Raw genomic sequence first — 26,627 nt, forward strand, 5'->3', positions numbered from 1 at the left:
CTTCGAGAGAGCTAATAAGGATTTACAATAAGTATATGAGTTATTTATGACTAATGTGAATCCATGGATATACGCACTCTAACCTTTCCGCACTTTGCTAGCCTCTTCGTTGTCGTGCATTGCTCATTCTCACCTCGAGAGTCGGTGCACCTTTCGCGGGTGCATCCAAACCCCGTGATATGATACGCTCTAGGACGCATAAGTCTCCTTACATCTTCCTCAAAATAGCCACCATACCTACCTATCATGGCATTTCCATGGTCATTTCGAGATATATTGTCATGCAACTTTCACCCTTCTGTCACGTGACTTGTGTGTTCATCATCATATTGCTTTGCATGATCATATAGTTGACATAGTATTTGTGGCAAAGCCATCGTTCATCCTTACCTAAATGTTATGCTAGATCATTGCACATCCTGATACACTGTCAGAGACATTCATATAGAGTCTTCTCATATATTTTTATTGAGTTGTAAGTAAACAAAAGTGTGATGATCATCATTATTAGAGCATTGTCCCGGCGAGGAAAGAATGATGGAGATATGAATCCCCCACAAGTCAGGATGAATCTCCGGACGAAAAAGAAAAAAATATGGGTGAGGCGGAAAAAAAGGAAAAAAAATCACCATGGAAAAAATGATAGAAAAGAGAGAAGAGGCAATGTTACTATCTTTTTATCACACCTGTGCTTAGTAGCACCACTTTCTTCATGTAGAGAGTATTCTGAGTTGTCATTTTCATATGATAATGAGATTTTTTTCGTTATAGAACTTCGCTTGTATATTTCGATGACAGGTTTCCTCAAATGTCTGAGGTTTTCATGAACACGCAAGTTAGATGCACATCCACTTAACTTCATTTGGGTAACGCTCAACCTCTTTTGTCTCCGTGATCACCCGTCTAGGCCCCCCTTCTCCAATGGCGATAACGACCATGCGCCCTCAAATCCACATCGATCAATTTTTTCCTTACCTTTATCTTGGAAAAGTGACAACACATTGCTGCTCATATTGTTGCTTTTATCTTCGACGAGATTTTGATCTAGCGTCGTCGGGATCGATGCTTCTTGGCTAACGCTTCCTTTGGCCTTGTTTACAATTGATTGACGCAAGCAAAAAAATTCAGCCACATAAGATTTAGCAAAACCGTTTTCAAATTCATGGACTTCATTCCCTTCAAATTTACGAACCAACGGTACATTTCATACTATCATACGTACTCAAAAAGGAAAAAAAAAACATACAACGGGCCCAGCCGCCAGCGCCCATTCCCCCGAACCCCGAAAGGCTAAAACCCTAGAAAGAAGCTCAGCGGCACGGCACAGCCCAGCCGCCGCGCACCACGCTCTTCCCCCCGCCCCCTCCTCCTTCTCCGACCACCTTCCCCCGAAACGCACGGAGATGCTCTCCGCTGCCTTCGCCGTTCACCCCGCCACCGTCGCGCCGCGGCGGCATTCGGTCCGCCTGCGCCAGCAATTCTGCGCTCCAATCGGCACGGCGACGCCAAGGCGGCGGCTGCCAGTTGCGATGCTTTCGATTACTAACGCCGTCGCCAGCCAGAGCCGCGAGAGCGCCCCCGCGTCGGCACATCGCAAGCTCTCTTTCCCGATACTGGTACGATTGCGGATTTGAGATTTATTTAAGCCGTATTTCATTAGTTTTCAATTTTATTGTTATCTAGGTTTATGTGGCACCGTAAACTTGGATTTCTTTTGTTGCTTCAGTTTTAAAATCAATATGGGGTGGTGGTTGCAGGACTGTTTCAGTTCGGTACTTATTTAGTGAATCCATGAAATAAAAATAAAATTGATTGTTTAGCATATGGGTATGGTGATATACGAACCTGGCTAATGTGAGCTTCACGGTTTGGGCATCCAGCATCATACATTTTGGCACGATGTTGGCAATGTGCTGACACGGACTAATTGTGAACCATACCGTTTATTTATTCCTGTGCGGAGTGACATTGCAAACGCATTTAGTGCTCCGATGGAGAAGGATAGGATATGCCCGCTTGAAATCTTGAATTCATTAACAACTTCGTTCTAATAAAGTTACACTTACCTGTGTGTATTGATTGCTATGTATGTTGGACTTGTGATTGTTTGCTTATGTGACACTGCACCTGTTATATTCTATTTTGAAATGGGCATAATCACCGTTGTATTCATTCTGCAACAGTCGCTTTAGCAAATTTGACTGAGGTTATTTAGGTGTGGCCAGAGTTCCATAGGTACTCCAGGATGACAACACACTGAGTTGATACCTGATATTCAGTTAGTGGTACAGTTATTGAAAGCAGAAGAGACCAGTGTTTTAGCTGAAAAAAAGTAAAACCAGAATCAAGGCTTGGTGTTCCATTTTGAGCCAGTGAAAGTAGTCTTTCTGCCAGGTCTTTTGTGGAACTATTAGAACGCATGCTCGATAAAGCTGGTCAGCCCCTCTCTTCTCAAATATTCATACATTGAACATGTATTTAGGTGCTAACCACTTCACTGAAGTTATCTGCTACTACCTACGTTCCAAATTGCTTGAAGTTCTAGTTTGTCCTAAGTCAACCTTTAAGTCTGAACAAGTTTATAGAAAAATATATTGACATCTACAACACCAAAATAATTTCATTAGATTAGCCATGAATTATATTTTTGTACTGTATATATGATTTTGTAAATGTTAGCATTTCTTTCCATATAGTTGTTCAAACTTAAAGAAGTTTGACTTAGGACAAAGCTAGAACTTAAGGCCTCCTTTGGTTTAGATGAATTTTGTAGGAAAAAATCCCTTTGAAGCCCTTTGGTTTGTAGGATAGGAAAAAATCCTTCACATTTTAAAGGAAAAAAAAGATTAGCCTAGACCCATTGAAAAGTTCCTACTTCCTATCCTATGAATCAAGTGACATCTCTTTCCCTACAGGAATTAAGATACATGTCATCCCATTTCCTATTATTTTCCTATTCCTATGATATCCCTATCCTATGAACCAAAGGAGGCTTAAAGTAATTTGGAATGGAAGAAGTATAGTATAGAAATAACATCACATTAACTAATTTCATAGTATAGCTCTATGTAAAGATGGACGAGTGAAACCACGAAAAAGAAGCATGACCTGTTCGACGTTCAATTACTATGGTTAATAGATTGCATTAAGATCTTGTGGTTGCTGTTTTAACTTTTGTTGTTGCTTTCAACTTTTCATATTCAATATCCTAAATTATTTATGCTTACCTGAAGTTCTCTTCCTCGATTAGAACCTTCTCTACTGACTTTAAGCTCTGGCATTATTAAGTTTATCCATTCATCATATCCCAATTTCTTCCAGCATTGTTGAATTGCTAATACGATCCACATGGCAGGAGAAAGCATATCTTATATTTGACTCAGTGCGCTTATATTTATAGGTGAATAGTTGCACCGGGAAAATGGGGAAGTCTGTTGCTGAAGCAGCTGTGGCTGCTGGTCTTCAGTTAGTTCCGGTCTCATTCAGTGCAATAGAGGTTCCTGATGGAAAGCTTAACATCTGTGACAGAGACATTCATATTCATGATCCATCTGAAAGTGAAAGTATTCTCCGTTCGATTGCTAAGGACTACCCAGATATGATAGTTGTTGACTACACTGTGCCTGATGCTGTTAATGGTAAGCATATTAGTAATTTTGACTGGACAGTTGCGTGTTTTTTTTCTGTTAGATACAAACATAACACTGTAGACAATAGTTTATATTCCATTTGTACTATTGTGAATTCTTATACTTAATCCCTTGTTATATCTAAAGCAGTGTCTATTTACGAGCAGTGACGGTCAAAGTTGCCTATTAGAGACCATGCCCATATCTAAAAAAGCGTCTATTTACGAATTGAGGGATTATTTATTCATGGTTAGGCAAGAAATTTGTCTGCAATTCTGCCCAATGCTTGGATACTCTTTGTTTGTACATTATTTGCTCAATGGTTTTGCTGCTATTGATCATGACTTGGCTTGCAGCCAATGCTGAACTTTACTGCAAACTTGGTTTGCCATTTGTAATGGGAACAACTGGTGGAGATAGGCAACTGTTGAACAAAATTGTTCAGGATGCCAATGTTTATGCTGTGATATCCCCACAAATGGGGAAGCAGGTACAATTATTTTCATCACCTGGTCAACGCATATGATCGTTCCCTTATTGACACTGTAACTTCTTATTAGGTTGTTGCTTTCCTTGCTGCCATGGAAATCATGGCAGAGAAATTCCCTGGTGCATTTGCAGGTTACAAACTAGAGGTATCCATTGATCTTTATGATAAAAATTCATGATTTCCTTCTGTATTCTTTGTTTTAACAAAATTTTGGTCCCGTCCTTGATTGCCATGGGTTGTGTTCATTATGGGCTCAGTACATGTCATGATATGCAGAGTTATCCTTTTAACTTGAAGTTGGTTACATTATTAAGGAGTCGTGAGATGGCGCAGAGATGTTAACTTGACGTAGCAACTAGTTTCATTAATCCGGAGTGAGGAGCAGGGGTATCTTTTATTAATTGGAAACAGTTTTGATATCCAGTATGTTAACAAATTTATCGGCTGAAGCATAGTAAATATGTTGCCATTGTAAGTTGAAACACCTTGGGTATGTATACCTAGTATCTATCTGTTTTTGCTTCATCTAAAAGGGTTATTAACATGGATGGGGCCAGAATTGTAGGCCTGCAAGATGCAAATGCACATAGACACAACTTCAGAACTGTTCTTCAATTTTTTATTAGATTTCGAACAACTTATCTATGTTATTTATGTGCACGAGTTTTGAAAGACCTGTGGGTTCTGTGATAGATTCCCTTGTGTGTTTAAAAGTCTGATGCAATGCAAGTTGAACTGAGCATGTGAGCATGCAGGACTAATGTGACCGCCCACCATCACATCCCGACACATACATCCCAACTATTCTTCTCTGTTGGGAATAAATTAATGGACATCACACAGCTTTGTCGTCTTCTATTTAAATGACCAAACTGCTCTGTCAGTATATGCCGCGTCTACCTTTTCGCCTCTACATATGTTCTTAATGTCATTCACATAGATTTTACCAGGTTGTATGAATAAAGATATCAAACCCAATCATTTGTTCCAAAAGTGGCACAAATCATTACTCTTGTGAATATGTGATTCGGTGATGTCGGTCTGCTCATCTTGGACCATCACCAGTTGGATTTGGCACATAAAGTTGGAATGAGAACAAAGGGCATGAACTATGGGGGCAGCATCTGCTGCTGCCCCATGCGATCCACCTAGGACTCGAAGGGATGAGGTGACCTTAAAAAAACTCAACACATACGTCTAGAAGATTGGAACCACAGTCTCGATGGGACGCACCCATTTTCTCTCCCAAAGATCTTCCCCATCCTGTTGTATGCCACGATCTTCTTTCTCTTCATCCGTAGCTATCTCCTCCCCCTCCGTCCTCTGCCTCCTTCCAAGATGGTGCTCCTAGGCTAGTTTCCAGGCCATCACGCCGCTGACTCTTTCGTTTCTCTCGGATCCATAACCCCCACCACTTTTTTTTCCGGAACCTGTTGCAATGTATTTCCCCCCGAGCAGTTCGAAGCCATGGTGGGTGGGCGAGCTCAAGGCCGTGCTGTGGCTGGTGCGGCCCAAAACTCCCTCGTTCCTGCCGGAACGGTCATGTGTCGTCGAGGCATTTTTCCCATAATCCGCTCGTGATGGACCTCGCCTCTGACTATTTTGAACCAATGCGGGTGCACAAGCTCAAGGCCGTGCGGTGGACGAGCTCAAGGTGCTAGTGCGGATGTCGACCGATGACCATGGCTTGCATGGTTCAGCTGTGTCCGGACCACTCTTTGTCTTTTTCTCTCCTCACTTCTTCGTCGAAGCGCACGGGCTCTTCTGCAAGCTGCATTGACACATTTGAGTCATTAGCTTTTGATCCACACATCCAAGCCTACCTAGCATGCGGTGCAGCACGTCTGGGCCTAACTGTTGGCCATGCCCTAATACTTGTTCGTGGTCCAATTTGGCACAAGCAACTCTTATAAAGACGTGAATAGGTGATGGTGGCCCATTCATCTTTGGACCATCATTGGATTTGGCACAAAGTGTTAGACCTTTCAGCCTGAGCATTGATAGTTGTGGATGACACTAGGAGAGTTGTGACAATTTTCGTTGGTTTATTTCTCACACAATGCCATGCCAACCTGAGGGGTTGGGGATACATATTTATAGGCTGCTAGCCAGCCAAGCATATGCTAAGATGCTAGTCTAAGATGCTGCTAATATGCTAGTCTTAAGATGCTATCTTAACTGCCAGTCCTTGATGGTCAAGGATTCTATCCTAACAGCCACAAGGACCATGTGCTGCAGCCCCACAAAGGACTATGTGCTGCAGCCCCACAAAGACCCTAGTACATAGACTTATCCATCATTCTCCCCCTAAGTCTTGTACGTCGTCTTGTGGGAGAGTCGAATCATCCCGATCCTGGAGCAGAGTTCGAGGAACTTCATCCTCCCAAGAGGCTTGGTGAGCAGGTCTGCGAGCTGGTCCGTGGTGTTGATGTAGCTCGCCTCGGTGCTCCCTTCTTCCAAACAGCTGCGAATGAAGTGATACCTCAATCGGATGTGCTTGCTCCGTTCGTGGAAAACGGGGTTCTTTGCCAGGGCCAGGGCGGACTTGCTGTCCACCAGGAGCTGCACCGTTCTGGTGTCTCGGACGAGGAGATCACCAAGCAGTCGAGCGAGCCAGAGCGCCTGAGTGCAGGCGGTGGAGGCCGCTATGTACTCGGCCTCACAGCTGGACAGGGCCATCACCTGCTGCTTGATCGATTGCCAGCTCACGAGACACTTGCCGAGGAAGAAGAGGATCCCGCTCTAGATGAGGATTCCTTGAACGCCGCCACCTCTGCATCTTTGATGCCGGTGATCACCAAGTCGTCAACATAGACGACCACCAGCAGGGCATTTCCTCCACTGCCCCGTCGGTAGACGGCCGCCTCATGCGGGCTTTGCTCGAAGCCTATCTTCTTTAGCGTGGAGTCCAGCTTGGCGTTCCACTCCCTAGGTGCCTGCCGTAGGCCGTAGAGAGCCTTACGCAGGCGGAGTACCTTGCCCTCCTGGCCGGGGATCGCAAATCCCGGTGGCTGATGCACATAGACTTCCTCCTTCAAGTCGCCGTTGAGGAATGCCGACTTGACATCCATGTGATGGACACGCCAGCCCTCCTGGGCAGCTAGCGCAAGGAGAAGTCGCACGGACTCCATCCGTGCCACGGGAGTGAAAGCGTCATCGAAGTCGACTCCTTCCTGTTGCAAGAAGCCTCGGGCCACCAAGCGAGCCTTGTGCTTGATGATGGCGCCGGCTCCATCTCTCTTCAGCTTGAACACCCACTTAAGGGTGATTGCGCGGTGACCACGAGGGAGGTCAGCGAGCTCCCAGGTGCGGTTCTGCTCGACCGCATCCATCTCCAACTGCATCGCGGCGCGCCATGCCGCGTCTCTCTCGGCCTCTGCAAAGGACCGAGGTTCGCCGTCCTCACACGCGAGTTGTAGCTGCGCCTCCAGGTCGCGTGGCACCAGTCCCGGCACCGGCTGGTCGCCGAGTAGATTATCCATCGTACGATACCGCAGCGGTTTCCACTATGATACGCGTCGATGCGCTCCTCGTCGTGAGTGAGCGGGGAAGCGAACTTCATCGGGTTGTGCTCTGCGTGAGCTGGTGTTGATGAAGACGAGCCCGGAGTGGTGACTGCCGGGGCTGGAGTATGCGGCATCGCCGGTTGTGGTGCCGTCGGCGTAGCAGGCACCGGAGTCGATGTAGTTTTGGGGGCTGGGGTAGACGTGCTCGGCGAAGAGGAGCTGCTTGCTCCCCCAGCTTCCTTGAAGTGGACGTACTCGACAATGAAGTCGTCATACGTCGGCGTCGAGCCGTCGTCCACCGCCTTGTCCCATTTCCACCCTCGCCCTTCGTTGAACACGACGTTTCGCGCCGTGCGCACACGCTGTGTCTCTGGGTCGAGGATGTGGTAGGCCTTTGAGCCCTCCGCATAGCCGATGAAGACTCCCGGAGTACTCCTGTCGTCGAGCTTGCCGATGTGGCCGAGCTCTTTGGCGAACGCAAGGCAGCCAAAGACCCGCAAGTGGGAGACCGCCGGCTTCCTCCCATGCCAGGCCTCGTACGGCGTCCTGCCGTCGAGTGCCTTAGTAGGCGAGCGGTTGAGGATGTAGACGGCCGTTAGCACCGCCTCTCCCCAGAAAACAGCCGGCATCCCTCTCTGCTTGAGAGCCCGAGCCATCCCCACAACCGTCTGGTTGTGCTGCTCGACGACGCCGTTTTGCTGCGGGCTGTACGGCGCAGAGTAGTGGCGCTGGATGCCCTCATCAGCGCAGTACGACGCGAATTCAGCCGCCGTTGTCAGTGTGCAACACGCGCAGTTTGCGGCCGCTCTCCGCCTCCACAACAACCTGCGCGCGCCTGATGGCGTCCGCCGCCTCTCCCTTACTGCCGAGGACCATCACCCACATGTAGCGAGAGAGGTCGTGGACGAGCAGCAGGAAGTAGCGTCGACCTCTTGGTGTGGCTGGCATCACCGGGCCGCACAGATCTCCGTGCACGAGCTCCAGCCTCTCCTTGGCCCGAAAACTCGCCTGTTGGGGAAAGGGGAGTCGTCTCTGCTTCGTCAGCACACAGATGTCGCAGAACTGCTGCACATGGTCGAGGCATGGCAGGCCTCGCACCATCTCCTTGGCACTTAGACGCTTCAGGGCCTCAAAATGAAGGAGCCCAAAGCGCTCATGCCATTGCCACGCCTCGTCGTCCCGACGGACAACGAGACAGACCGGTTGTGCCACCTGCACATCAAGGACGTAGAGTCGATTTTCACCTCTGGGTACCTTGGCGAGAAGGCGACGCTGGCGATCCCAGATGCGTAGGACCCCATGCTCAATCAACATGCGTGAGCCGTTCTCATCCAGCTGTCCCAAGCTGATGATGGAGTTCCTTAGCGCGGGGATGTAGTAGACACCGGTGAGCAGCCAGTGCTCTCCCGTCTTGGTGGTGAAGATGACGGAGCCGACGCCCTTAATTTCCATAGCTGAGGCATCCCCAAACTTGACGGAGCCTCGCGCGTCGGAGTCGAGCTCGGCGAAGAATTCCCTTCGACCGGTCATGTGGTGGGTGGCGCCGGTATCGAGGCACCACCCCGCAGTCTTGTCCTTCCCGGAGCCATCGCCGAGAAGAGCGTGTGCTTTTGGCTCGTCGAGGTGGAGGAGAGCCTTTGCGACTGGTGTCGCTGAAGGTAGCTCGATGCTTGCATGCGCCATGAACAGAGCCGCCTCCTCCTCCTCCGCCTGTGCGACGTGAGCCTGGCCTTGTCGTGGTTGTCGACACTCATTGGCCCAATGGCCAAGCCGGCCACAGTTGTGGCAGTTGTTGTCCTGTGCCGGCTTGGGCTTGCCAGCGACGCCGTCCTTGGCGCCTCCGCGGGCGTCACCTTCGACACGTCCTTGTGCCTTGCCGCCCCTTCGCACCTTGCGCTGCTTGCTGCGCTTGCGGCCGCCCGTCGTGGAAGAAGGCTCCCCCTTCTTCTTGTCACCAAGGCTGGCATCCCACTGCTCCCGAGTTAGGAGCAGCTTCCCGCCGGTGGTGATGGGCCCCGAGGGAGGTTGTGGCTCGTCGGTGTCGACGACCTTGAGGCGACCTATCGCCTCTCGATCGTCATCTTGGAGAGGTCCAACAAAGACTCGATCGAGCGAGCCATCTGCTTGTACTTCTCGGGAATGCACCGGAAAAGCTTCTCGACAGCTCTCTCCTCGGTGTAGGTGGCATCGCCGAACTTCACCATCTTCTGCAGCAGAGTGTTGAGACGGAGAGCAAAGTCATCAACGTCCTCACCTGGCTTGAAAGCTAGGCTCTCCCACTCCTTACGAAGTGCCTGCAGTGTGGACTTGAGAGCATGGTCGCTGCCGATGCGTGCCGCAGCGATGGTGTCCCAAGCCTCCTTGGCAGTCCGCTTGTTGGAAAGCGAGAACTGCATCTCGGGCGGGACTGTGGCGATGAGGGCGTCCAGCGCCCGTCGATCTTCTTGGTGGTCGATGTTGCTGTCCTGGACTGCCTCCCACAGGCGCCGCACCTGGAGCCTGATCTTCATGATCGCGGCCCACTCGACGTAGTTGGTTTTAGTGAGGGTAGGCTACCCAACACTGGGACCAACATCCCTGACCACAGTCCGGACCTCGTAGAGGCCGCGGTCATGGTCGTTGCAGCCGCCGTCGCCGTGCGCACCTCCACCTGGAGCGCGGGCGTGCTCGGCTGCCCACTGCGCCGTCCGCTCTTGCGCCACTTTGGCGCGGTCTGCGTCGGCGCCGTCGTCCGCAGGCGCGGAGCTGTTGGAGCTGCCGGAGCCGCCGCGGAGTGCCTTGGCATCCGCCGTAGCCTCACGTGCTGCCTCCGCTGCTGCTGCTGCTTCTACCTCCGCTCTGGCTGCTGCCAGCTCCGCTGCAGCCAGCCTCGACACCCTTGCTGCCGCAGCAGCAGCTGCTCGCTCACGCTCCTCTGCCACGGCGCGCTCGGCCTCCTGCCGGCGCCGTATGCTCGAGGTAGCCGTGTGCTGAGAGCGACCTGCAGACATGGCTCGCTGCAGGGGGGCTGTTGCGTGAAGAGGAGGCTGTTGCTGACGAGCTGCTGCTCGACAGTTCGGAGGGAGGGAGGTAACTAGGGGCAGTTGGAGCAGCTGCGCCTACCGGCTTAGGCTGCTCAGCTCCCGGTGAGAGAGGTGAGCAGGAAATGCTCAAGGTACAAGATAACGAGGCTCTGATACCATTTGTTAGACCTTTCAGCCTGAGCATTGATAGTTGTGGATGGCACTAGGAGAGTTGGGACAATTTTCGTCGGTTTATTTCTCACACAATGCCATGCCAACCTGAGGGGTTGGGGATACATATTTATAGGCTGCTAGCCAGTCAAGCATATGCTAAGATGCTAGTCTAAGATGCTATCCTAACTGCCAGTCCTTGATGGTCAAGGATTCTATCCTAACAGCCACAAGGACCATGTGCTGCAGCCCCACAAAGACCCTAGTACATAGACTTATCCATCACAAAGAGCTCGGATGAGAACTAACAAATGCGGGATGAGAAGTAATAATTATCTGTGGCCTGATTTTGCCCAACCAATAGCATAATGTTCTTAAACATTAAGCGTTATTTATTTTTACTCCGTAGCTAAGCAGGGCATTGTGCTAATATATAATAACATACTTATACGAATTAGAGAATATGATACTTTTCATTTAGTCCAAATGTCCTGTGGTGGTTTAATATTGTTCAGACAGTAAGTATAGCTCAGATGATTAGATATTTTCTTATTCGCCTTCATATATCAATATGCTGCCGTTCTTTCTTCTGAATGCCTAATTACATCTTTTTTTTTATCTTGTGTCATTGCTGACACCAATGACCCCTTTTTTAAAATATCAAATTAACACACTTCCATAGGTGATGGAGTCTCATCAAGCGACAAAATTGGACGTTTCTGGCACTGCCAAAGCTGTAATCTCTTGCTTTCAGAAGTTGGGTGTCGCATTCGACTTGAACGAGGTACTATTAAGAACTTAAGAGAACTTTTCAAATTCAGCAAACCATCATCCTGAACTCCCTTTCAAGAAATCTTATCTCCGACTTTATTGATTTATGATTAGTTTTGAAGGGTGGCCATTTATGATCTACTCCCTCTGTTTCTAAATACAAGTCTTTCTAGAGATTTCAATATTGACTACATACAGATGTATATAGACATGCTTTAGAGTGTAGATTCACTCATTTTGCTCCGTATGTAGTCCATATTAGAATCTCTAAAAAGACTTATCTGCTTGGGATGGAGGGAGTATAAAATAGTTAAGATTTATGCATGCATCTAAAGTGCCATTTCAAGAGTCATCTGCTTGGACTATTGGACATTTGATCTAATTTACCAGTTACCTGTCCCAGTGTCCCAGTTGGAATTTTACACATCGTAATGCAAATTCCAGTCATAGATTATTCATATTGAGCAACCTGTTAACCTCCTAAGGAGTTTGGTGCTTTATTTAGACTTCATGTCACATTAAGTTCGAATTGGCATGAAAGTATCTTGGTTTGATTTAAACCATGTCACATTGAGTTCCAATTGGCAAACCTGAAAGTATCTTAGTTTGATTTGGATTTAGTTCATTATATGAATTGTAGTTTTTGTCCAGTAGTCATGAATGCGGTTGTTCATAAGCATACGTGGGTCTTTTCTTTCTAACGCGGCAGTCGTCTGACTTTATGTGGAGAAAGGTATGCTGTTTCGTATGGTTTTCTCACTCTGGTTTGATGTTGTTGGTGTAGGTGAACTTGGTTAGGGACCCCGAAGAGCAGCTGGCCATTGTTGGTGTCCCAGAAGAACATCTCGGAGGACATGCATTTCACAATTACCATCTCACTTCGCCTGACGAAACGTAAGTTCTCTTCCTTTCAGAAGATGCTAGGTTATGTTTTGACTTTGGGGACCTTGTCTATTGCAATGAACTGAGGTAATTACTACTCCGTCCGTCTGGAACTACTTGTCGCAGAAATGGATGTATCTATACGTATTTTTTGTTCTAGATACATCTATTTCTATACATTTCTATGACAAGTAATTCGGGACGGAGGGAGTATTTTGTATGAAGTACATGGCCCCACCGTAGCAGCTCCCAGTTATGGAATAAGATCCCCATTCTCTTGGTTAGGTAGTTTATCCTTTCAATCAGGAATATATCTTTATCTCAGGCCTTAAGCAAATTAGAGATATGCTTTCTCGGATTGTTAGCCCTCTATATGAAGAGCCTTGTGATGAATAAGCAAAGCTAGAATTGGAAGAATAGTTCTTCTGTCTCGCCTTCAGTGCGAGAGCCTATAACACAACCGTGTTGGTCTTCCAGTACGTAACAATTGTCCTTGTTATCGCAGAGTGTCATTTGAGTTCCAGCACAATGTATGTGGCCGTTCAATATACGCAGAGGGAACTGTTGATGCTGCCATGTTTCTCCACACAAAGGTCAGGATTGCTAATATGTGGTTGCTTGAAAAATTTCTGTCTAGGGATTTGCTCGAGTCAGATTGATGTTGAATGCTGCTTTACTACTGCAGATACGATCTGGGGCGGACAAGAAATTGTACGATATGATCGATGTCCTGAGGGAGGGCAACATGAGATGAAGAGGGGCATTTGTAGGGTTAGGAGGAGAGCCTATGCAGCGCTGTGATGGTGGTCTTATAAAATGTATTATTTTCCAGCAAAATTAGGCGATTGCTCAGATTTAGCAGTTTTGCGTTGTAATTGAATCTTAGGTTTCTTTTATTACTAGTCATTAACTCAGTTTTACTTATGGCGGAAAAAGAGCCGTTTGGACGAAATAAAGATGTTTAAATTGGGCTTTTGTTTGAGGACATAGTTGATAACTGTTGTTGTGGCACGAATGATGGAAGGCAAATGTAATACTGTATGAACAATATATTATAGAGGTTGAAATACTCCCGCCCTTTCTAAATATAAGTCTTTTTAAAGATTTCACTACGGACTACATACGAAAAAAAATGAATGAATCTACATTTTAAAGTACGTCCATACATATCCATATATAGTCCGTAGTGGAATTTTCTAAAATACTTATCTTCTACTCTCTCTGTCAGGAATTACTTGTTGCACAAATAAATAAAAATGGATAAAAATGGATGTATCTAGAACTAAAATAAATCTAGATGCATCCATTCCTATGATAAGTATTTTTGAATGGAGGGAGTATATTTAAGTAGCTAGCCTTCGCTGACTATTTCTTTGAACATGCAAGTATGTCACATAATTGCACAATATACATGATCCCCACTGCATATGCCGCTCAATATGCAAGCATGCCACTTCATCATGAAACATGCATGAAAGAAAGGTCATTTCAACATGAAAACATACATGAGAATTTTCATTATATTATGTTATTTATATTTGATAAACATTTTACAACTACTCTCTCCGTTCCATAATTCTTGTCGTTGTTTAAAACAACGACAAGAATTATGGGACGGAGGGAATATATAGTAATCAAACATAATAATCTATATGTATCTTCAGTTTTAGCTTCTTATATTATTACTCCAAACATTCATGTTTCATACAACGAATCACATTAAATATGTTGCAAAATATTCCTGCAACAATGTGAGGGGTATCATGTAGTATTTAGGAACGAAAGGGGTAGTTTGTTAATTATGGGTTGTATGACAATGATACTGATTATGATAGTCTAATCTGTTAGAATGTATACTATATTACTAAGCCCTTTAGAATTGAAGGCCTCTTATTCAATTGAGGTCATTAATTTGGAATTGGATCATCGATTTTGACCGGGTCAAAATCCCTCACTTAATTATTTTAATTCACTTTGCTCTTTTATTCTATCGAAAATTAAATATTGGACTGCGTTTATGATTTTGACTGGATCAACATTTCTGAAAATTAATTGGAAGCAACCGGCCTATAAAACTTATCAATCCTAGGCACCCTCTTATCATATAGAAAAAAATTGCATCAACATGTGATAATATAGCTCCAATATAGCACTCACTCCATCCCAAAATAAGTGACTAAAAAATAACTTAGTTTTGTACTAACTTTAGTACAAAGTAGAGTCACTTTTGAGTCACTTATTTTGGGACGGAGGGAGTACATGCAACCACCGACATAGTTTTTTTCTTCCATATAAGTATGAGTTAATTAGCAAATCACAAAATCACGACGCGAAAGCCCACCAGAACACCGCATTATATGAATAAAAAAGAAAAGACGCTTCATCATCTTCCCCACTAACCAAATCCAATATTCACTCATTCTAAAATCTAAGATGTATTAGTTTATTGAAAAAGTCCATTTAAAAAACTTTGATTAAGTTCAAAGACAGAAAAATCGACATGCACAATACTAAATAATAAAATATGAAAAAAATTCATGATGAATCTAAGAATCCGATTTGATATTATGTATACTAATATAAATCTAAAAATATGGTTAAATTTAAAGAGATTTAACTTTTTAGAAAACTAATATACTTTATATTTTGAGATAGATTGAGTACAAAAATTATAAAACTCCAAAAACATCAATTGTGTAGCAAAGCGCGCCCAACCCTTCAAGTAAAGAGGCTATAGTCGAGGTCGGGTGACTCAAACCAACGCAATTTTTAACAGCAGACCCTCGTCACACGTTCGTTCAAACCATTGGGGGCTCATTTGGTTTGAAGGCCTTAGGTAGCTTGTTTAGGTTTTCGATCTATTTTGTTTTTATAAACCTGGTCAACCAAAGCATAATAGATAACTCTTGGCTTTGGCTTTTCAGTAATATATTCAGGTGGAAAAACTTTCCTCGGTGATTCCTTAAGGCCTCGTTTGGTTAAGGGGGATTGGGGAGGTTTTGAGAGGGAGGAATTTCAGGGGATTGGGTGAATCCCTTTGTTTCACCCAATCCTCTCAAATCCCCGGAGTTTTGCTTCCACTAGTCCCCCGAGGAGGGTTTTGAAACACATGGATAGGAAGGGATTGAAGGGGGACGGAGGGGATTGGGCTAAGCAAACCCCTCCTACCAAATGGACGCGCGAGGATCTGTGGGGTTTCTGGGGCCCCGGGGATTTTCCTCTCAAATCCTCCCCAATCCCCCTTAACCAAACGAGGCCTAAAGAAATTCATTTTAGAATTTTTTCCTCTGGAACATATTCCCATGCTCTTTCTATGACAACTCCTCCAAACCGCAAGATGATTCTCTACAATCAAGATATTCTTGTATTCCTTCTATACCTAAATAATTGTAGTCAGGGAGAGCTAGATGAGTTCTCTCCAACTACAGTTATTTAGGTACAATCAACTAGAATTATTTAGGTACAATCAACTATAATTATTTAGGTACAGAAAGAGTAGTATGCAGTGGGAGAGCTAGGATACTAGGATTTTCCTAGAATGCGTCTAGGATACTAGGATTTTCCTAGAATGCGTCGAGGGTGGCAGTTAAAGCATAATACAACTATACAAGCAAAACCATGATCATGGGGTGTACCCTAGCCCCTATCTCCAACACCTACTAGCTGTAGCTTCCTTGCTGGCCACCTAGCGCTCCACGTTGATGTCGTCCTCGCTGCTCATGGTTGCCCCTCCGAACTTGTTGACACTCCTTGACAAGACCAGTACATGACGATGGCCATGTTTAAGCATGTGTCAATGGTGTCATCGGCATGTCTCGTGACCTCATGATCTTGTGGGTGTGCCCCTGACCTCATCATCTTTGTCAAGGTAGAGCAATGCTTCAATGTCTCCATCGACATGCCCCTCTTGCATGTGTTATGCTATACCATAGTGACATCATGCCAACGCGACACACCAATTATTTTGTTGTACATGGAAGCAAATTCTATCATTAGAGCAAAAATACCTTTTCTTTTGGAGGAAGATTATATTATTTGTTGGAGGAAAAATATGTTTCATTGAAAGCAGCGTTATTATCTTTGGAACTAGATCTCTTTTATTTTAGGAAGGAAGCAGGAATAAAAATAGGAGGCAAGTGAGAAACAATAGTACTCAACTAAAATGTTTGTTCATGTTAGAAAAATTATTTACTCGACGTGACTAAATTTTCATTGCATTAGAGGCACATCTCCAATGCATTAGAGGAAACTAACATAAATTACGAACTACATCTGATGGTCTACTATTGAAGAAGAAATGACACTCATGGAAGCATGCTTCATTTGTTTTTTTTATGCTGAAGCATCAGATGATAAGTTATGAAACATTACCAATTTCCTTATGAAGCAACTAATTTGCTAGCAAACAAAAAGGCTCATTTTCGAAATCCAACGAAACTGATGTGTCAAACATTGGCGCCACGATTTTGAATCAATAGTTGAAGCATGGCTGGAAAATGGTGGTAGAATGGCTCACATATAATGGAAAGAAAGGTGCAAATCAAACTAGGGAGATGTAAATTGCACTGAAAACAAACTTTGTAGAATATATTTTTAAAACATAAGAACAACGAATAAATGGAATTGTATTTTCTATACATAATATTTTTAGGAGCAATTAATATTACAAAACCAACATAGTAACAATAATTTTCGTAGTTGTCGTAGGAAGCAACTCGAAAGTACCGAAGCCTATTACATGAAATCCACATAGGAGAGGCACACACATTCTATGGCGAATCAAGGGTGCATGTTTCTCGAATCTGATTATATCTTGATGGTCGAGTGTGGTGCATGACTCATAATCGGACTTCCATTCCCAATAGATCTTAATAAATAATTATCACAAAGAATAAATCTTAAGTTAAACTCAATGATATCAATTCTTGCAGGGTGACAATACCATAAGTCATTCCAAGTGCGTTATCATAAAACGTCTTTGGGTTTGACCGGATTTTTCGGTTCAATGGCATAGACTATCCATGTCACTTATAAATATAACCAACCAGAGAGGGTCCGATTCCTATTTTTCTCGGTCCTATTCGATTTGTAAAACTATGCTCCAATCCAGTTGTAGCTCCATGGTACAATCTGGTGCAGGGATTGAATCAGACTCCAATCCCGAATGGCCCTAAATAAACCTAATAATATTAGTATTTTAAATAGTAATACTATTTTACGATTTTTTCATAAAAAATATGTTTTATATACAATAGTCACATTCAAATTGATTCACTAAATAAATTTGGACATAAAAAAAGTAAGATATGAGCCATAAGAGCATAAAATTTACATTTATATGCATAGTGTGTACTGTACTTTTTCTTTTCAGTTTCGACCTGAGACAAAATATACGGGATGCAAAAATGCGATGTAGTGATGTAATAAGAGATGGGTGAAAAATAACTATTCTTCATCCTAATGAATAGTCAATCCTGCCAATATAATATCATTATAGTTTTTTTGAAGGCAATATCATTGCAGTAATGTTAAGTGCCATAAGTACCATAATAACCAGATTGAACAGACGCAAAATGGCATCCAAGAACCAACCCAAAGTCGTGGGAGCCCCTTCAAATGCTGATCCGACGGCTGTGGAGCCCCTCGACCCCCTCTCTACCCTCATCGCAGCCTATCCACCACCAAGTAGGCAGTCCAGACGCGCGCGCACCACCAAAAAACCCTAATCCCCTCGCAGCCGCCACAGCCCGCCGCCATGGCCGACGACGCGGCATCGGCTCCGCCGACGGCGCAGCTGGCGGCCGCCTCCATCTCCCCGCCGTCATCCTCCGACCTCGATCCGCCGACCTCCCGCACCCGCATCCGCGCCATCCTGGACGCCGGCGACGCCATGGCCGGGGAGCGCGTGGTCGTCGGCGGCTGGGTCAAGACCGGCCGCCAGCAGGGCAAGGGCGAGTTCGCCTTCCTCGAGGTCAACGACGGCTCCTGCCAGGGGAACCTCCAGGTCATGGTCGACAAGGACGTGCACCCGCTCGCAAGCCTCACCCACACGGGCACCTCCGTCCTCGTCGAGGGCGTGCTCAAGAAGCCCCCCCAGGAAGCCAAGCAGCGCATCGAGTTGAAGGTGGAGCGGGTCATCGAGCTCGGGGAGGTGGACGCCGCCGCCTACCCGCTGCCCAAGACCAAGATCACGCTCGAGACGCTCAGGGACTTCGTCCACCTCCGCGCACGCACCAACACGGTATAAATCACACAGTAGCTTTTCTTCCTATCCTTATGCATCGAATTGAATTCTGGACGTTGTGAGAGCTGGACCTGTATCGTGACTCGTGAGAATATCGAGTGATTCATATGAAACTAGAACTTTCCGTGTACGGAAGTATCCGCTGATGCAATGTTTGCTCATTTCCAGTCACCGTTGTTGATGACTGACGCAGTCCAAATACAGGAATCAAGTGTTTTGGCCTTGTCGTAGTTTGATGAAGTTGATTATTAGAATCTGCAGTTTCTTGATAGTTATGCCAATATCCCTGTATTCCTGTGAGATTTATCCCTTTTGAATTACCGAACCATAGGTTGTCTTTTTTGGTATCTTCTTTTATAATGGGATGCTGTTTACCTTGCTTCAGTTGTGCCATCTAATCAGAAAATTAATAGTCCCAGTCAGTCATACCTTTAGTTCATTTTACAATCCCCCCAGTGAGAATTTTAGTTAGTTAAAGCTACGGAGTTTGCAGCATGCTACGGTTACATAGGTTTGGTTGCTTGATGTATTAGCTTAAAAACTGGAGGTTCATGATGCAGTTCTGTTATGTTATTTTAATTTTATCGTGTTAATGGGAAGCAATAGTTAATTCAGGCCGCTTGATGGATGCTGGATTTGCTTGGCTGTGAGCCCGTGACATGATATTATGGATATATGCAGTTATGACTTGATCTACCATTTCTGAAGTATCCACCACATATGGAATCAGACCATGTCACCGTGGGGCATTTCATACTTTGTTTTGTTCTTACATCATGAAATATAGTCGATGAAAAGCTAGTCTTGGATACCAAGGCTAGATTCTGTAGTAATGGGAAAGAAATATGCCTTTCTTCTTGCAATTCATTACTTCGCAATGATTCTTCCCTGCTTTGTGTTGTAAGAATTAGCTTGACGCTTGCTTTCTAATCTTCTGCAGATAGGCGCGATTGCTCGGATAAGGCACCAGCTTGCCTACGCAACACACAGTTTTTTCGATGAAAATGGATTTTTGTATATCCACACACCCATAATAACCACCAGCGACTGTGAGGGTGCAGGTGAGATGTTCCAAGTCACAGCCTTATTCAGCCAGGCTGAAAAGGTGGAGAAGGAGCTTAAGGAGAACCCTGCACCATCAGAAGCTGACATTGAGGCTGCTAAGATTGTTGTTAAAGAGAAAGGGGATGCAGTTGCACAACTTAAAGCAGCAAAAGCTAGCAAGCAAGAGATAACTGCTGCTGTTTCTGAGCTTCAAAAGGCTAAAGAGAATGTGTCGAGGGTGGAAGAGAGGTCTAAGTTGAAACCTGGACTTCCACTCAAGGATGATGGCAAAATTGCTTTTGAGAATGACTTCTTCAAGCGCCAAGCTTTTCTGACTGTTTCAGGCCAACTTCAGGTTGAAACTTATGCTTGTGCTCTCAGTAATGTGTATACCTTTGGACCGACATTCCGGGCAGAGAACTCACACACATCAAGACATTTGGCAGAGTTTTGGATGGTTGAACCAGAAATAGCATTTGCGAACTTGCAGGTGAGCCCATCTTAACTACACAGTTTATTTCTGGCTTGGCTTATGCATATAGATTATTAGGCAAAATTATTTTGGTGAGTCGTATTAATGATGGCATTAATGAACCTTGCCACAGGATGATATGAACTGTGCAGAAAAGTATGTACAATACCTGTGCAAATGGTTACTCAAGCATTGCCGAGAAGACATGGAATTCATGGTAAAACATGTGGACAAGGCCGCAATTGAGCGTCTAGAGCTTGTTTCCTCGACTCCGTTTGAACGCATTTCATATACAAAGGCTGTGGAGATCTTAGAAGGTGTAGATAAGAAGTTTGAGAACAAGGTTGAATGGGGAATTGATTTGGCGTCTGAGCATGAGAGGTGTGGAGATTAGAATTTGTATTGCTATTTTGGTATCAATTATTTTAACCTTGTTTAGATTTGTAATTCTTTCTTTCGGTATGAAGGTATTTGACTGAGGTGATATTTAAGAAGCCAGTTATTGTTTATAACTACCCAAAAGGAATAAAGGCATTTTACATGAGGCTCAATGATGACCAGAAGACTGTAGCTGCAATGGATGTTCTTGTTCCCAAGGTACACAATCTGTTAAATTATGATATCATATGCCTTTTGTACTTTTGGCAAAATAATTGTCTTGCAATGATGTTTATTCCACTTTTTATTTTTATTTTATCTGCTTTTGTATTATTTGTTAAGCATGAAATTGGGAATTGTGCCTAGTAGGTTTAAGAATGATTCATGCCTTATATCTATAGTCGAGATCACTAACTTTTTGGTTACCATTTTCCTAGGTTGGTGAATTAATCGGTGGAAGCCAAAGGGAGGAGCGTCTTGATATTCTTACGCAAAGGTAGCATCGCCTAAATTTGACTCGACTGTTTTGTGTCTCAGTGACTTTTTGCATGGGATTTTATTCTTGTTGCTACTTGGATGTTAAGTGAAGATCTGCTTTTATCTTATACAAGTTGAAATTTTGTAGTGATCACCCTTTTGGTTGTGGACTTTCTACTTAGTTTTTAGCTTTTGCTTATGGCATATACTCCCTCCGTTCCTAAATATAAGTCTTTTTAGAGGTTCCACTAGAAGACTATAGTCCTACATACGGATGTATATAGACATACTTTAGAGTGTAGATTCACCCATTTTACTCTGTATGTAGTCTTTTAGTGAATTCTCTAGAAGGACTTATATTTAGGAACGGAGGGAGTATTAACTTAGCTAAGGTTGGGATGTCTGTTGGCTGGCGTCTAATACTGTTGAACACTGTTGTAAATTGAAGCACTCTAACATGATGACAGTACTTGTATCATCCGAATGTGCACTTTGGTTTTGGTTCTGTTAACACTAGCAATCTGAAATTATTATTACATGATTTGCTGATGCACATTTTTTTGGGATAAATTTTTATAAGCCTTGTTTGTGCAAATCGATGTCAGCGAACACATTTTGTATTGTAAAAAACTTGCATTATCATATCCCTGACTGATATTGTAATTGTGAGGAGCTCAGACATAACGATTACAAACTCATGAATCGTTTCTTTATGACTTGTTGAGCTGACTGTGTAACATCTTGTTCCATAGGATACTGGACGCAGATCTTCCTCTGGAGCCGTATGAGTGGTACTTGGACCTCCGACGCTTTGGCTCCGTGAAGCACAGCGGATTCGGCCTGGGGTTTGAGAGGATGATCCTTTTCGCCACTGGCCTGGAGAACATCAGAGATGTCATCCCGTTCCCAAGATACCCCGGGAGGGCTGATCTTTGAAGGGTTTCATATTTCTGCCTTGAAATATAAGATTATTAATTCTACATCCCGTTAGTGATTTTGGATTAGTGTTTGGCCGTTTGGTTTGATATGTATACACATGCTGATATCACTGGATATGTCTCGTGTCTTTGTTTTCGTCGCTACTTTTGGAGTATCTGGCTTGTTTTAAGATTAGATAATGAAGTATTATCGGTGCTAGCATCTTCTTTTTGTAAATTTAATTTAACACCCTGTTTGGTTGTTATGCCGTGAACTTTGAACTATTTTGAAGATGCCTTAGTTAGATGGAGGAATATTTTTAATCCGGTGTCACCTTCACCCACGATAGCCCAAAGTTCATGCCCCAGTTTCTTTCTTAAAGTCTTAAAACGATGAAAAAGTTTAATTTATTTACTTGAAAAATGATGAAAAAGTTGCTCGGCGACGAACTGCCCAAGCGACATCTCACCCATCGGGCTTAAAAAAAGGACCATAATCCGACGGTTTTGATCCGTAGTTCCGGACTGCATCGTCAGTCAGCCCAGGACGCAAGCAGTGACGATGCCTGGGTCCAACACACGGACCCACGCCGCGCGCCTATTTAACCAACTCCGGAATGTGTACGATGCAATCAAGCTAGCAGAGCGCACACACTAGTGACTAGTCCATCTCCAAGAAGGGGAAGCGAGCATAGCAGAGCAAAGCAAAGGTTGGATGGCCCCGGCGGTGAAGGTGTACGGGTGGGCGGTGTCGCCGTTCGTGGCGCGCCCGCTGCTATGCCTGGAGGAGGCCGGCGTGGAGTACGAGCTCGTCCCCATGAGCCGCGAGGCCGGCGACCACCGCCAGCCAGATTTCCTCGCCCGGAACCCCTTCGGCCAGGTCCCCGTCCTCGAGGACGGCGACCTCACCCTCTTCGGTACACCACCTTCCATCAATCTCTCTTCTCTTCTTCCAAGTAACGAGTTATAGCAATCTGAAATTAATTCCGCACACAGAGTCGCGGGCGATCGCGAGGCACGTGCTCCGGAAGCACAAGCCGGAGCTGCTGGGCTGCGGCTCGCCGGAGGCGGAGGCGACGGTGGACGTGTGGCTGGAGGTGGAGGCGCACCAGTACAACCCCGCGGCCGGCGCCATCGTGGTGCAGTGCATCATCCTGCCGCTCCTGGGCGGCGCGCGGGACCAGGCGGTGGTGGACGAGAACGTAGGGAAGCTGAAGAAGGTGCTGGAGGTCTACGAGGCGCAGCTGTCGACGTCGAGGTACCTCGCCGGGGACGACATCAGCCTCGCCGACCTCAGCCACTTCCCCTTCATGCGCTACTTCATGGAGACGGAGTACGCGTCGCTGGTGGAGGAGCTGCCCCACGTGAACGCGTGGTGGGAGGGGCTCAGGGCCAGGCCGGCGGCCAGGAAGGTGACGGAGCTCATGCCGCCGGACCTTGGGCTTGGAAAGAAGGCGGAGCAGTGATGCGTGATGACAAGTTGACAACAACGCCGGACTGCCGGCGACGGTGACCCGTCGAACGACTCGCGGACTCTCCGTTTTGGCGTCGTACAACACCGGCTTATACGTTGTGTGCATCGTCTCTCCGTGTTTTGAGATATTTGTGTCTCACGGCTGAATAAAATGCAAAATGCTTTTGGGTTTTTAGGAAACACAGAGCACACTATAGACGACCTCATTGTTAATGAAAACATAGTTTCTAAATTATACACATCCATATTTGCCGTTGCCAAAATATTCATTTTATGGCTAATTTTGGAAGAACCCAGAGCTTCTAAAGCCACAAATCCGACACCTCCCGCGGACGCGTCCGGACGTATTCGCGGACAGTGACCAATAAAGCCTTAAATTTTCATTCTCACAGCCATGCATTTCATTTGGCATAACTCAAATCCTTACAAACTCATGCAACTACGTAAACGACACATACTCATCATTTGTCACAACATCATACATATTACCGGACTATCAAAAATTGACATGTTTAATTATGGTGGAAAAGATCATCCGCGCCTGCCCTTGCCCTTTCTCATGTCATTTCTGTCCTTCTCGCTGAGGTACGAATCGAAGACGCAGTAGGGACCGAGCCAGATCTACTCGTCTTCGGAGTTGTCCGACCCGTGGCTGTCCTCATTCTCCTCCTTGGGTGTCACTCTAGCCATGTTACGGACCATCCGATTCTTCTCTCGGACGAGGACGCGCGTGTGTCTCCGCTGTCGCTTCTTTACAATGCGAACACATATGACTTCCTCCTCTGCGGTCGTCCGCATCAGCCGCCTTCATCGTTGTCATGATGACAGCGAGACATGCCTCGGCCGCTGTCATCCTTTCCTTTCCACTATAGACACAACGGTCCCAGTGGGACTCATACTCCACCGGGCCGATGATGGGGAAGGAAAAATTTGAAGTTCCCAGGACTGTGATGATCCAGCATCGGAGGATCCAAGCACTCGATGCGCCGACCCTATTGAGTCGAATCCGATAGATCATGCTGTCTATCGTGAGCGGTGGAGTGCAATGCGGACGACGATTGCCTTCTTCAACCCGCACGAGACGACACCCCAATTGACGGATCTAGACTCGTCGAAGTCAGATCCACTGCCCTCCATGCTGGAGAAGTGTGGAGATCGCCGGATTAGAGCTGGGTGGCGGAGCGCAGCGAAGTGCAGTGACTAGGGTTTGGTCCGAGAAGGAAATCAGAATGACTATATTTGAGGCTGGGTGGGCATCATAGCCGGGTCCGACGGGGCGGACGCACCTGGGCGCCTCACATCCGTCCTAGAATTGGTCTTGATATGAGGGGTGCCCGTCTGCTCGGAGTGTGACTGATGCTCTCAATGCCGTTGTTGTTTGGGAGTTAGTTGCATGAAGGCAATACGTGCGAATTGATATCATTTTTCTTCAGTTTACATGTTATTAGCATGTCTAGGGCTAGTCGTTACAAAATAGTTTGAACCGTATATTGACGATGCATCTTACCGGCAGGGCGCCGCCGGTGACATGTCATGTTTTTTTTGAAAACCCCCTTGCTTTATAAGTAATCACATGAATGCCCATTATTTTGAAGAAAAAAGACCCTTGAAAGAGCTTTTTTTTCGTTCGCAAGTTTCAAGGGACTCCTTTGAAAGTTTTCATCATGTTGAAGAAATAAATAATGGAACAGAAAAATCCTGCTTGGACGGGAATCGAACTGGCGACATGTCGAAGAGGGGCTGCGCGCTAGCCACATCCCCAAGGAATGGGGAAAAGTTTATTTTAAACCCTGAACTCGTAGAGGTTCGGCAAAGTGAACCCCAAAATCAAAATCCATGTCGATTGTACCGTGAACTATGCAATTCCGGTCCAAATCGGACCCTGGGATTGTTTATCAAATCGGAATTCCAAAGGATGGTCGGGATTGTCTTTTTTAGACAACGGTCCGGGCCTAGTTCGCTGATTTTTTTTTTCTTTTTTTTTCTATTTCTATTTATATAATTTTTTGATGTGTATATGTCCTCATTTTTTTAAAAAAGTTTGTGTTTTCAAAAAACTGTTTGTCTATTTGAAAAAATGTCAAGTTTTTCAACAAAATGTCGCATTTTGAAAAAAATGTTTATCTTTCTGAAAAATGTTCGTGCTTTCAAAACAATGTCTCCAGTTTTTAAATTTGCAAACTTTCGTTCTTAACAATGTTCTCGTCTTCCTGTTTCTTTTGTTTGATATTGTTAAATTGTTGTTCTGAATATCAAAAAATGTTCTCGTGAAAAAAAGTTCAGAAATTGTAAAAAATGTTCTTGCGTTCAAAATATGTTCATATTCCCAAAGAATGACAGAGTTTCAAAATTTGCTCTGGATTTTTAAAACTGTCCATATTTGGAAAAATGTTTCGGGATTTCATAAAAATGTTTGTATTTCAAAGAGTGTCCAAAATTTCAAAAAATGTTCTTGCTTTTTAGTTTTTTCACTACTTACGAAAAATGTTTGTGTTTCAAGAAATCCGTGTTCCTATAGTTCAAAACATTTTAATATGTTCTGCATATTCAAGAAATTCTTCGTATTTTCAAAAAATGTTTTTGTTTTCATTTTGTTCTTTTTAAAACGTTTGCTATTACGAAAAATGATTTGAATTTTAGATTTTTTGCTATATTATTTAGGAAATCCCAGAAACGCTATTTCGGCATAAAAAAGATTTTAATTCGAAACACTATTCATCCAATGCAAGGAATAATAACTAAGGTTATGTTTGCGACCTGATGTTTGAATGGAGTGTGAGTTACATGCAAAACATGTGCGTTTGTCTTTTTCATTAAGGAAGATTTGCATGATTTTGTCGTGTCGTGGAAACAAAAAGCTAACCAGTCAGGATTTTGGAAGCAGCCAGCTAGGTAGGCAGTAAGACATTCACGTGCCTGTTGTGTGTTTGTTGGGAGCAAGCGGGGCGGACCACGGCCGACTGCACGCCAGTGAGGATGGCTGTGGGGGTCGAGCAAGCGGCAGACGGTTGGGCTGCTGGAAGCGGTGCACCTAGTGGGCGGCGGCAATGAGCAATGACGCAATGTACTCCGGCAAAGGGTCCGTCTTGAGATTTCGCCACACCTTGATTTTTTTTCCTCCGTCACTGTTCAAAACTATGAAAGATCGCTGCTGCGGTGTGGCAGAGGCA

The 26,627-nt window shown here is 45.0% G+C and overlaps 3 protein-coding genes across 3 annotated transcripts; all 3 read left to right on the forward strand.

Moving 5' to 3' along the window:
- Positions 1-1,247: 1,247 nt before the first annotated feature.
- LOC123425096 (probable 4-hydroxy-tetrahydrodipicolinate reductase 1, chloroplastic) lies at positions 1,248-13,520 on the forward strand. Its single transcript, XM_045108767.1, has 8 exons — positions 1,248-1,616; positions 3,401-3,638; positions 3,986-4,119; positions 4,190-4,264; positions 11,481-11,582; positions 12,354-12,463; positions 12,957-13,044; positions 13,137-13,520. The coding sequence occupies exons 1-8, from the start codon at positions 1,404-1,406 to the stop codon at positions 13,203-13,205; spliced, it is 1,029 nt and encodes a 342-aa protein (XP_044964702.1). The 5' UTR covers positions 1,248-1,403; the 3' UTR covers positions 13,206-13,520.
- Positions 13,521-18,101: 4,581 nt separating this feature from the next.
- LOC123425107 (asparagine--tRNA ligase, cytoplasmic 1-like) lies at positions 18,102-22,206 on the forward strand. The gene is made up of 6 exons (XM_045108779.1): positions 18,102-18,692; positions 19,636-20,229; positions 20,345-20,592; positions 20,679-20,808; positions 21,027-21,085; positions 21,819-22,206. The coding sequence occupies exons 1-6, from the start codon at positions 18,207-18,209 to the stop codon at positions 22,000-22,002; spliced, it is 1,701 nt and encodes a 566-aa protein (XP_044964714.1). The 5' UTR covers positions 18,102-18,206; the 3' UTR covers positions 22,003-22,206.
- Positions 22,207-22,596: 390 nt separating this feature from the next.
- LOC123425118 (glutathione S-transferase 4-like) lies at positions 22,597-23,637 on the forward strand. Its single transcript, XM_045108790.1, has 2 exons — positions 22,597-22,900; positions 22,980-23,637. The coding sequence occupies exons 1-2, from the start codon at positions 22,699-22,701 to the stop codon at positions 23,447-23,449; spliced, it is 672 nt and encodes a 223-aa protein (XP_044964725.1). The 5' UTR covers positions 22,597-22,698; the 3' UTR covers positions 23,450-23,637.
- Positions 23,638-26,627: the final 2,990 nt, after the last annotated feature.

The sequence above is a fragment of the Hordeum vulgare genome, chromosome 1H (assembly GCF_904849725.1).
Source record: "Hordeum vulgare subsp. vulgare chromosome 1H, MorexV3_pseudomolecules_assembly, whole genome shotgun sequence".
Taxonomy (NCBI): domain Eukaryota; kingdom Viridiplantae; phylum Streptophyta; class Magnoliopsida; order Poales; family Poaceae; genus Hordeum; species Hordeum vulgare.